At 36.3% G+C, this 12,523-nt stretch overlaps 1 protein-coding gene across 8 annotated transcripts in view; it reads right to left on the reverse strand.

The window, feature by feature from the left end:
- The window catches only part of ANKRD28 (ankyrin repeat domain 28), a 193,915-nt gene that overhangs the window by 49,412 nt on the left and 131,980 nt on the right, over positions 1 to 12,523 (reverse strand). For 5 of the 8 annotated variants that reach the window (XM_040636838.1, XM_040636839.1, XM_008708968.2 and 2 more), the window contains 2 exons: positions 5,547 to 5,747; positions 4,125 to 4,212 (listed from right to left, as the gene is read on the reverse strand). In XM_040636838.1, coding sequence (XP_040492772.1) covers positions 4,125 to 4,212; positions 5,547 to 5,747 — 289 coding nt within the window. Of the gene's footprint in view, positions 1 to 4,124; positions 4,213 to 5,546; positions 5,748 to 11,823; positions 11,895 to 12,523 lie in introns of all 8 variants that reach the window. The other 3 variants (XM_040636837.1, XM_008708935.2, XM_040636840.1) reach the window with 1 other exon arrangement.

Below are 12,523 nucleotides of genomic sequence, written 5' to 3' on the forward strand. Positions count from 1 at the left end.
TATCAGATTATACACTGCTTTCTCCTTCTTCCATAATGCTTCCCGCCTCTGCGCCTTTGTTCATGGGATTCCTTCATTGCGTGGCACATTTTGCTTGGATGTCTCTTTGCAAGCATTGCTCCTAATCCTTCAAGGTCCACATCAGTTCCCATCTTCCCCAATCAAATCTGTCATCTCTCTTTCTTAGAAGTCTTATAAGCCAAAAGCACCATATACCTATCTGATAAGTACGTAATACCTTCTGATGGTTCTTAAACTTGAATCATTATTTAATTGCCCCAAATTGCTTTTATGTATTAACTTCCCAAATACGTATCTTCAAAAGCAAATATATGCTCTTATGTTCTACTTCCTCGTATATTCCACAGGGCTGAGAAGACTGTTATATACAAAATAGGCACCCAATAAGTATTTGTTACATTAAATAAATTGTTTATGACATCATTTTTTAATATCCCTTATAGGGAATGAGTATATAAAGTTAATAACTATAAAAATGAGGCTCTCAAAATAGGCCCCTCTCCCTTAACAAAATTAAGCCAGTATACAAGATACACAAAGAATCAAGTAGATTTTGTTGTTTATATGTAAATTACCAATTAAAGTGGATACTTTCAGCTATTTTTTCCCCATTTCATTAAGAAATATCTATTATATCTTTAGGAAAAAAACCAAAGGAATATCTATCAAATCATTAGGTGCCAAATCACACATAATTACCATGTAAGAGTATTAACTGATACAAAAGATCACTCACTACACATTACTCTCTGATCTATGGCTCTAGAAAGATAGCTACTTGCATTTATTGTAATGCAGTGAAAATCAGTACCCAGGGGGCTCACACATCAATATAGCTTTTCAACTGGGCAATGCATATTATTCACTAATATGTCAAAAAGAAACAAAGTTCTCTTGATGCTTAAGACTAGAAGACTCATAATACAAACTTAATGGAAAAACAGTTCAAAACCAATACATCATTCTAAGTAAATGACACAGATCACATTAATTGTGCGTATAAACTAGTAGATTCCAGGAAGTATGAATTTTTCCTAATACCAATAAAACTTTATTTAGAAAGGGGCTATGCATAGGCAAATTTACAATCTTAAAACTGACAAATATTTATTCAAGCACATTTCAGAAATATGGATTAATTCCTTTATTGGCCCACTGAAAATGAAAAAGGAGGCTTCTACACACCCAGTTTGGGGGTGACTTATTTAAAAGAAAAAAGGGAAGAAAGCTCTAGAATGAAGTAAATGATAATGTTCTACCCAGGTGGACCCTGGCCAGAACAAGTATGTGTCTTCCTTGTTAATTTATAGACTGACGCTACCAAGAGGGCTAGATTTCATTTAATTCATCTAGGTGTAGTTTTAGAAAATGACATCCATTAGACATGCATAGCATACATAATTTTACTTGGAAAATTCCCTACCTTTTTTTTTTTTCTTCACGAACATGTAAAAAAAAAAAGTAAAATGAGCTGTGTTCAGAATTTGTAAGTTTTTACAAAAAGGAAAGGAGAAAAAAAAATACCATTTCACATTTATTCAAATTAGGCACTGCTTTAAGAAGAAATAACATGAGTTGCTAAATCAAGATAATTAATATTTATTCAGCACCTTCTATGTCAAAGTCATCATGGTAAGGTGACTGGAGGTAGAACTTGGCTGAATATTGCCAAAAGTACTGAAAGCCACAGAAAAGATGAATGTGTAAAAGCGATCTTAACAGAGGTTCATGGTCAGAGCAAACATGGGGTAGGGAGGAGGAAATGATCAACTCTTCGGGGATAGAGGTGTCGCTGTGAACCACTGACAGATAATTCAGTAACAGCATAAAGACAAATGAGCCTATCAGAAAAGTAAGGGGAGCTTCAATCAGGGGACAGAAGGCCAGGGCAAATAAGGAAGTTTGTGAGAAATGAAGTATAAGACTCCATGTAATTTTAATGTCTCTTGCACTAATATTGACAGATTCTCCGAATATAACCTAGAGGGGACAATGACCTGGACTTCTGGCTTGTCTACTGATCAGTCAACTGCTCCCTACTTTTACATGGTTAGCTCTCTTTAATCCTGAATGCTTAGAATAGTGGAACAGTTTTAGAAGCAATGTGTCAATACTGCTCTTTTTCCATGCTGAAAGAGATAAGGAAAGAATTATAAATCCCTCAATGTTCATACTCAAAAATTAAATAAGGTCCAAGAAACACAGAATATCTTTTTTAATCCACAACTGTCCTGAAAAAGCGACACTTAGTGCATCACGAAAAACAAAGCCATCTGAGGAGGGCTTCTGATAAATACACACCTGGCTCTTCCAGGAGCTCAATTAGAAGCAACCCACAAAATCCTCTGGCCTTCAATTTCATGAAAACAGCTGCGTAGTTAAGTCTTAATTCTTTGGAGGTAAAAGGCCTGATGCATTATGTTTCGAGTTTAAACCCTTTAATATAAGGTGTACAGTTTTAAATCATGCAGATCAGCTGCTCCTGAACTGTCTGGAAGGATAAGGTACACTACAATATTCCGAAAAGTCCCCAAGACTTAAAATATGACAAATGTACTGGCTGTGAGGAGGGGACTTTAGGATGCTACAGGAGACTTGCTTCTGGATGTTTACCTCCAAGTAACAGAAGAAAATTGCCCATGATATAATTAGAGGCAAAATACTTTGGTGTGAGAGAAACATCAAAAGCCTAAAATGTTCAGCTTTTGGCTTTCAAAACAGGGACATCTGACAAAGATATTAACTTTAAGGAACCTTTATTTTTTATATTCCTTTACACTCATGCTAAAGGTCAGACTTGCAATTCAATATGGATTCTGCTTTTGTTTTTTTCTACTACAGGCAAAAAATTTTCCTGGACCTTGGGTTATCTACATAACTGGTTTGAGTGCATTTATTTTCTCCCACTAGCATATTTTACAATTTTATATAGTTTTAAAAATTAATAATCTTCCATCAAATTTTCCTTTAATCTTTCATTTTTATGTGAGAAACAAGAAAAAGCAAAACTAAGAGCAGGGAGTACTGAGGATAAGTTATGCCTATAAGGGTGGCTAGTTAGATGTCTTTGTAATCACGTAGTACGAGTGGTAAATCAGGGAACGGCTCCAGTATTACACAGGAGAGGTCAGACCATATGCGATTTTTCTCAAGCCAGAGGAGCCAGAATAGCAGAAGCAGGGGAGAAAAAAAAACTCTGAGGCTCCATGGCTGCAAAGGGAGGAATTGTTCTTTCAGTTTTATTTTGAAAAAACTTAAAAAATGAAGGTCTATATGCACGTCTCCCAGAGGTACAACCCTGGCCTTGTAAGACCTGCAAGGTTCATGGCAGGTTGTACTTCCTCCATATGCTTAGAGATACACTTCTACATGCATGGTCTGAGCACAAGCCAGCATTTCTACTCTGCTCTTTTTGTGCACTTAAAAATATCCTGAGGTAAGCTCAAGATCTGCCTGCTCTCTGGCTGTCCAAGTCACCTCAAGAACCAATTAATGTTTTTGTTAGTGCTCTGGTCACAAAGTCACATGGTTTTGGGTGATCTACCCCAAGACTGTTTTCCCATGAGCTCTGTTAGTTTTAGAGTGCAATTTTGCGAATCCTAAGATTTTTCAAGAACATATATATCATGTTATAGCAGAAAAACCTATACTCTAAGCCTTAGTTTTTCTGTGAAATTACTGTTGTAGAAATCAAACACAATGATGCCTATTCAACCCAGCGGTGGCCCAAAATAATAGGATTCCTAAAGCATCTTCAAAACTTCTACCTTAATATTCCCATAAAAACAAGGATGGATATAAGAATGGGCTTTAAGTAAACACCAACTTAAATTATGCTTCCCAGACTTGTGTCTAGGGTGTCCCTCCCTTTAAAGGTAAACAGAATTATTTTCAATCAGCTTTTAGGAGAAGAGGACCCAACACACTCCTATTCTGGCAAACCTCTCCCACTACCAGGCTGGTTCCACTTGGGCAGCAAATTTAGATATGGTGTAACTTCCCACTATCCTAAAAAAACAGATGTTATACCAAAAGCAAGAACTAAAACATACAAATCTTCCTGAATATGTAATGTCAGAAAGTGAAATTTAAAATGTACATACCCATATATGCTGCCCAATGAATAGCTCGTCTATCTTTCTTGTCGAAAGCATTAATATTGGCACCTCTAGACAAGAGCAGTTTGACCATCTGTAATAAAAATAAAGTTTCATCAAGATTCAGAAGTAGAACTATTTATGAATATCCCTTATGCTGACTACTCATCTCAATCTCTCTGGCACTGAATTTCTACAACTTTGGAAAGGAAGGAGCTAGACTAAACCCCGAAGACCCTTCAACATAATTTAATAAATAACAGAACAAAATACGAAAAAAGGATTCACAATGGGTGTTACTGAAGTTGGGTATCAGTATCTTTTAAAGATGCTACTTTGTGTCCTGAGACTTTATGAACAATGAGGTGCAAATCTGGAAGGTCTAAAGGAGGAATATTTAACAACAGGTTTCTTTCTTTTAATAGCCCAAGGTGTTTTTAAAATGTAAAGTGCATTCTTATCCCAGAAATGTCTTAAATTTAATTCAAACACAAATGTACTATCTATGATTAGATCTGAAGGTCACTGCACACAGTCTGCTTACATCATAATGTACCAAGAACAGTATTTCTATTCCATCTAACCATAGTTACAATAGTTTCCCCATGGGAAAGGGCCCTCCATGTTTCAAAAAAGGGACACATCTGTGACCTTAAGTGCAATGAAGGCAAGGATTCTTTATGTTGCAAAAAACAGAGGAATAGTGAAAACAACACTGCAGCCACTAGCTCTAAGCCATGGAATCTTGGGAATGTCACCTTACGTCTTTGAGTTTCTGTGCCTGCAACAAAAATGAAGGACTGGACAACATGTCCTCAAAGGTTCTTGTGACTCTGTTTTCTTCTTTCCTAAGCCTTCTATGTTCACATAAACCCCACTCTTTGCCATGACAACATCTAACGTTAGGCAATGCTTACTGTATAAGGTAACTAAATATTAATTTTCTTAAATTTTTTTCTTTTGATGGTCTGTTAACCAAAGAATTTTTTACTAAATGTTGATAATAAACTATAAGAAAATCTTTTCCAAACTCTGCCTTCCTTTGTTACTATCTTTCTGGAGCACTATGAAACTGCTCTTTCTGGATTATTTTTTCCACAACAACAGAACATAACTTTTCACATTGTGTATATAGTTGGCAGTGTTCTCCTTTGTCTCCCCAGGTTGACCATGAAATTCCAGTGCATGGGCTATATCTGATAAGTAAACTTCTTAATCTGAGAAATTTATATCATGAATTTTATCATGAAAAGAAGTCTGAGGATTCGCTAAAGGCAAAATTAGACAAAAACAAACAAGAAAGATTTCCTGGTTTTTTTTTTGCTATTACCATGAACTGAATGGCTAAAAAGGGTAAGTTCATTAATAATCAGGGTGGGGAGTGACAGGATGTAAGGAGAGAGAATCACTGTCTAATTGAACACCTACCTCACTATGTCCACTAAAAGCTGCATGATGTAATGCAGTCCTCCCCGCTCTATCAGACACGTTTACATTACTCAGAAGAGGTACCAAAGCTTCAGCGCACTTTACAGCTTTATTAGCAGCAGCTATGTGTAAAGGGGTTTGCCAATTTTTGTCTCGAGCATTAACATCTGCAGAATGCTTCAAAAGTACCTGCACTGCTTCCTGAAACATATGAAGATAAAAGTTAAAAAAGACAAAGGAGTTAACAGTTTTGTTTTTACTTTTTAAAAAGATTTTATTTGTTTGTCAGAGACAGAGAAAAAGAACACAAGCAAGCAGAGGGAGAAGCAGGCTCCCTGCTGAGCAAAGAGCCTGACGTGGGAATTGATCCCAGGACCCTGGGATCATGACCTGAGCTGAAGGCAGATGCTTAACTGACTGAGCCACCCAAGCACCCCGAGTTAACAGTTTTAGAAACTGTATATATATATTTAGGAACTAATATTTCCTGAGGAAATAAAAAGTCTCGTAGAACCTGCTATAAATAGGTAGGAATTTACCCAAGAAAACAAAATATTTTAAACTAAAGGCAGTACTACTCAGAGCCATTACAAGATGCACCAAGATAAAACATTCCCTTTTTCTGTCCTATTAAAGGCATAACAAGATTAAAATGTGCAAGAACAAATACTGACAAATATTCTTTAAAAACACTCATTACAGGGGCGCCTAGGTGGATCATTCGGTTAAGTGTCTGACTCTTGATTTTGGCTCAGGTCATGATCTCAGGGTTGGGAGATGGAGCCCTGTGTCAGGCTCTGCACTCAGCAGGGAGTCTGCTTAAGGATTCTCTCCCTCTCTCTTTCCCTGTGCCCCTGCACCTACCTATGCTCTCTCTAAAAAAAATAAGAAACAAAAAACATTCATTACTTCTCTTGTTCTTCTAGATAACAAGATACGATTAAACTTTCAATAGTTTTAAGGAATAGATTGTTTTGCAATTAAATATATAAAAATGTAAAGCATACAATCTCCCAAATTAGTATACATTATATTCTACAAATTGAAAAATCACTAGTATCTAGTTTATTAGAGACAGAAAGAGAGAAAGACAAACAGAGAAACAGATGCTGTGATGCTAACTGGTGAGAAAGCTGATGTTAACATGGCAATTTAAAAGCTTAGTTTCCAAAGGGATTTGTTTCCCAGAGCATGAGGAAAATTTCACAACACATCTATAAATTGGACTCATGGCTAGATACTAAGGAATCCAGTATGCTATTTACACTAAGCAATACAGTCAGAACTAAACTTCGCAAAAAATTCTCCTTGCAGTGATAAACCTATCTTTGGCAGATGAATGACGAACTACACGTGAAATGAAAAGCACCAGAATCAAAAACTAAGCCTAGTAATATGGACCCTTGGTTTTTTCTTTCTTTCTTTCTTTCTTTCTTTCTTTCTTTCTTTCTTTCTTTCTTTCTTTCTTTCTCCTTCCTTCCTTTTTCTTTCTTTTTTTTTTTTTAAAGATTTTTATTTATTTGAGAGAGAGAGACACACAGAGAGCATGTGCAAGCTAGCAGGAGGAGGGGTAAAGGGAGAGGGAGAGAGAATCCTCAAGGAGACTCCTTGCTGAGCATGGAGACCAGGTGGCTACATCCCAGGACCCTGAGATCATGACCTGAGCCAAAACAAGCGATGGACTCTTAACCAACTAAGCCACCCAGAAACCCCAGTGACCCTTGGTTTTCTTAAAAACAAACAAACAAACAAACATGAAAAGTGTTCAAAAGCACCAAGCAACTATCAATACGTAAAGTAGCAAGGAAGACTAAACAAAATACTATTATCTGTGATTCACACATAGTTTTTTAAGCCTTTTAAATAAATAGTAATCAGAACTGTTTGAAATATGGGAAACAGCATAAGTATTTAACAAGACTGACAAAAGACTAGAGAGATGCCCAGTAATCTATCAACCTGGAAGTCAGCCAGCAAAGAAAAATATATATGGAGACCTACTCTAGACCCCACATTTCTCTCTAGTTATCCCCAGGAGAAATTTAAAAAGACCCACCCACCCAAGAATGTCCATGGTAGCTTTATTCATAACAGCCAAAAAGCAGAAATGCAAACCGTTGTACATCATACAATGAAATACTCCTCATCACTAAAAAGAATAAACAATTAATGTACACAATATGGAGGATTCTCAAAAATATTAAGTTGAACAAAAAAATTTAAGACATAAGAGTACATAGTGTATGATTCCATTTTTATAAAGTTCTGGAATAAGGAAAATTATTCCATGGTGGAAGAAATCAGAATGGTGGATGCCTCTGGGGACAAGGAAGACTGCCTGGAAAGGGACATGAGGTAACTTGTTGGAGTGACAGAAATCTTCCATATCTTGATTGGGAAAAAGTTTACATGGGTGGATACATGTGTCAAAACTCAAGACTACACACAATATCTTTGCATTTACTGTAAATTATACTTCAATTTAAAAAAAGGAGTATGGAGAAAAGGATGCAGAGAGGAAGTGGTACAACACATTTTCAGGATTCTCCATCTCAAGAAGGGCATATTGTGACTTGGGGGATAAAACTAACACTACACTCGGAAATGTTAGTTGGTGTGTTGATGAATATACTAGAAAATAATTAAAAACAAAATGAATTATTTATAATTGGATAAATTAGGAACAGCATACTATAGATGCCAGGCTTGCCTTATTCATTCCCGCTCTGGAATTCATAGTGCATACATTAAATCTGAAAAGTCTGGAGAATACTTATGTTCCATTAGCAAGAAGTAGAAAAATCAAAACTATTCTTTTGTTTCACTGAAAAGCAAAAATAAATCCAGTTAATGGTAGGTAAGGGAAGGTAAGATGGTCCTAAGAAAGGCTATCAACACAGTTACTAAGATCCTAAAATCAACAGAGAGCAAAGTTTGGAACCATGGGTTCACTGCTATGGACCAATTGTGTTCTCCCGCCATTCACATGTTGAAGCCTAACCTCCCAGTGTAACTGTATTTGGAGATAGTGTCGTTAGGAGGTAAAGTTAAAGGAGATGGGAGGGAGGAGGAGGCAACCTAATCTGATAAGAAGAGGAAGAGAAAGATACCCTCTTTCTCTTTACCATGTGAAGACACAGTGACAAGTAGCAGTTTGCAAGCCCAGAAGAGAGCCCTCAACAGAAAGGGACTCTGCTAGATCTTGATTCAGGACTTCTAGCCTCCAGACTATGAGAAAATAAATTTCTGTTGTTTAATCCAGCCAGTCTATAATATTTTGTTATGGCAACCCAAACTGACTAATATACCCACCATTTATTACTCAGAACAGTATGTCAGATCACAACAGCAGTTATCTTTGAAAATTCAGAAAAAAAAAATCTACAGACAGGAGTCATTAAATGAAATCAAAGAGACGAATTTCTCTCTCTCTCTTTTTAGAGAGAGCATGCAAGAGTTGTGGGGGGGGGAGGGAGAAGAGAATCTTAAGCACGCTCCATACCCAATGTGGATCCCGACCCAGGGCTCGATCTCACAACCCTGAGATCATGACCTGAGCTGAAATCAAGAGTCAGATACCTAACAGGCTGAGCCACACAGGTGCCCCTAAATAGGCAAATTTCTGGAAATCACAAATCAATGAGCCTGATGCCATAACCTAACAAAATTCTAGATCATATTATCAGCACATTATAAGCATTCAGAAAATGATATAGGGATTAAGGGTACACTATGGTTTTACTAATGCTAAATAATTACCTCAATCCCAATAGTAACCTCAATCCCAATTTTTCCATTAGACGCTATGCATGTGTAAGAAATACTGCACATGTGCCTTGACTTTGAAAAACAGCTAAGAAAATATCCTACAACACTGATTTTAATAGGATTATGAAATATGGGGTGATAATTTTATCTAAAGAGTATTATTTAATCATAGCTCAGGGTCACTTTACATGAGTCTGCAGAGCTCTGGCTGTCTGTGGCTCTGCCTTTTTAGCAAGAACCATTGATTTGAAGTCAGGCAGCGGAAAAAGAAGGGCTAACACATTTGCAAATAAACTTCAATAGCTAGATGGACTGTTAATATCTCATGTGATCATATAAACTCAGTGTGCTGATAGAACTAAAATGTAATTCCGAGAGTTAAGTTAAAAAAGTAAATGTGTATCTTCCAGAGGATCTAGCAGTGTAATGTGGCTTCTTAAAAAAACAAGCAAAGAAAACCAAAACACACAAACACACAAAGCCCTAACACTCAGAAATCAATTTATTCAGAAGAATACTCTGCATTTACAGAGAGCTGATCTGTACACTCCACTAGAATGGAAGTCACAAATCACTGGTGGAGATGAAACAAGTCAGCCAGCCACCATGAGAAGGTGTGTAGAAGCCATGTCACTGAGGGAGAGTGGAGGAGCTCAGGATATATAACCAGAAGCAGCCTTTCTCAGCCTAGGAACAGTAAAAGAATTAGCCCTGAGGCATCCTCTGTGTGATGGACTAACTTCTCCATTATGCTCTACAATGGTGTTAGCTCCAAAGGCCTCGGAGGACTGAGAAAACAGTCACTCTGATCACCCTGTGTAGGGCTTACTTCTCTCATGATATCTCAAAAACATAAACCAAAGCTGTTTAAAATTTTGTCTTTTCCATACCCCTCCGCGGCTATATTTTCTTACTAAACGAAATTAAGTACAACTCTCTTTTGCTCTCAGGATGCAAGAGAAAAAATTAAAAGAACGTGGGTGAAACTGATAATCTTGACTAGGTTTCCTGCAAAAGAGTAATACTACACAGCCCAGTAATTTTTAGCAGACTTAAGAAACTTCTTAAGATCACTGCTTCCTAACCTACCGCTTGCCCTCAAGTTCAGGCTAAGTACACAGTGTTAAAAAATCAGCTCTCAAGTCTTTGGGAAGAACCTGCCATCTTCCTCTAACATTAATTATTTTCTTTAAGAATTTTTGGCCTGTTTCACAATCTCTATAAATATACAAACTGTTCCTTCTTATGACTTAATTTGACAAAACACCAATTTTAATAATCATATTCCTAAGAGTCATACTAAAAAATGGATAGGTCTAACTTACTAATAGGTTCCAAAGACAGTAATGTTTATCTTCCTTAACTGCCCTTGTTTACAGAAACTCTTTACAAGAGGGCTAACCACAAACTTAATTAACATTCCCATGGAATTTCAGAGTTCAAAGTATTTTGGTTAATGTCTTAGTTTTCATGATAATCCCCAGACCCGCCTAAGATCACACAGCTAGAGTAGCCAGTTTCTCCAGATCCAAGTACCACATTTCAACAGCTAGCTACAGCACACCAAAGACCCAGATCCAAGGTAAGATGTCTGCTCCAGCACACCACCCACGGTTCCATCCCTCCTCCTTCTAACTAGGAGGCTACAGCTAACACTGCCTCTGTCACATCGCAGGGTTTGAAATCCTTCCCAACCACTCTGCCCCTACTTCTCTTCACTTATCCTGGGTTCAAGACATAGTTCATGATGAAGAATATAACGAAGAATGAAGAGACAAGACTTTGGGCACAATGCTTTTCTAAAATGCACCTAATACATTTTAGAAAGAATAAGAAGAGGGTCATTCCATCTCTGCTACTCAAAAGTTGAGTGGTTTCTGGCAAATCATTAACTACAATTTCTTCATATATCCATCCTACAAGGATGTCATGAGGACTGGAAGATATGAAAAACATAAAAATGAATGTTCTCCAAAAATGTCAATTATCTTGAAGAACAAATCATACACAGGGTTATAAATAAGAAGAAACTGTTCTTCCCCATAAGACACCTAACACTTTTAGGTTGTATATTTAGAACTGGTAAAATGTGAGATCATGTCACGTTTTTGAAGCTAATTTCAGTGTAACTAAACAATATTACAATAAACTGTTACATACTGCTGAGATTATTTCTTGATCATGGTTAGCAGAACCTTTGCGGCATGTCCAGGAGAGAAAAGACTGAGGAGGACTTTATAGGGACAGAAAATAATCTCTCCTGTACGACATATATAAGGAGGGTTTTCTATCTATTCTCTGCACTTCAGACTCTCCAAGAGGACTTAGTCACAAAAGAGAAACAGGAACAGTTAACTTGGTCTGTACAAATTCTAAAGTAAAACAACCAGTCTAGGTATTTTCAGTTGCTTTTTCCTTCTTTTGAAAACACAGAATTTGAATATGGGCTCATAGGCAAGCCTACTTAATGCTTTTATATACAATATATTTACTAAGAGAAATTTCATACCTCACTACAAGATGCAACTGCTCTGTGTAAAGGTGTCAACCATTTGCTGTCTTTGGCATTAACTCTAGCTCCTGCAACAAGAAGAAAAAAATAAATTGAAATATTTTGCATAAAATATTTTAAATAAATCTCCTGAAATATTAGTTATATATAGTCCAAATTGGATAAGTAACAATTGAAAAAGTAGTACTTTAGTTTTTATACTTTCTGCTAATAAATTACCACTAAGTTACAAAACAAAGCTATCCAATAAGGTATTAGCTCTTTTTATTAAAAATAAGAGAAACATTATTTTATATATAGGCTAGAAAAGCACCTTTATACAGAGCATATTAAAGTAAAACTAAGACCCCACTTTAGAATGTGTCTTTAAAAACTCACTTAAATAAATAAGAATATTCCTATGTAAAACACAGACCATTACAAAGTCTTCATTACATTTCTTTACTAATGAATGTATCATGTTATAAGGCAATATTATTATATTTCTCCAATGCAGATTAAAATTGCATTAGTACTATAAAGTTACTGTGTAAAATGAATACAGTGGCTATAGACTTAGGGAAAAAAATCGAGAAAGAAAGAAACGAACAAACCCATGTGTCTTTCTGGGTTATACCTGAAGGTTTAAAGAATTCTTTAAAAAACCAACTACATACGGTTATTTAAAAATCATTGAGTCAATGGACAAAAATTATCC

Source organism: Ursus maritimus, unplaced genomic scaffold (assembly GCF_017311325.1).
Source record: "Ursus maritimus isolate PB19 unplaced genomic scaffold, ASM1731132v1 scaffold_20, whole genome shotgun sequence".
In the NCBI taxonomy this organism is placed as follows: Eukaryota; Metazoa; Chordata; class Mammalia; order Carnivora; family Ursidae; genus Ursus; species Ursus maritimus.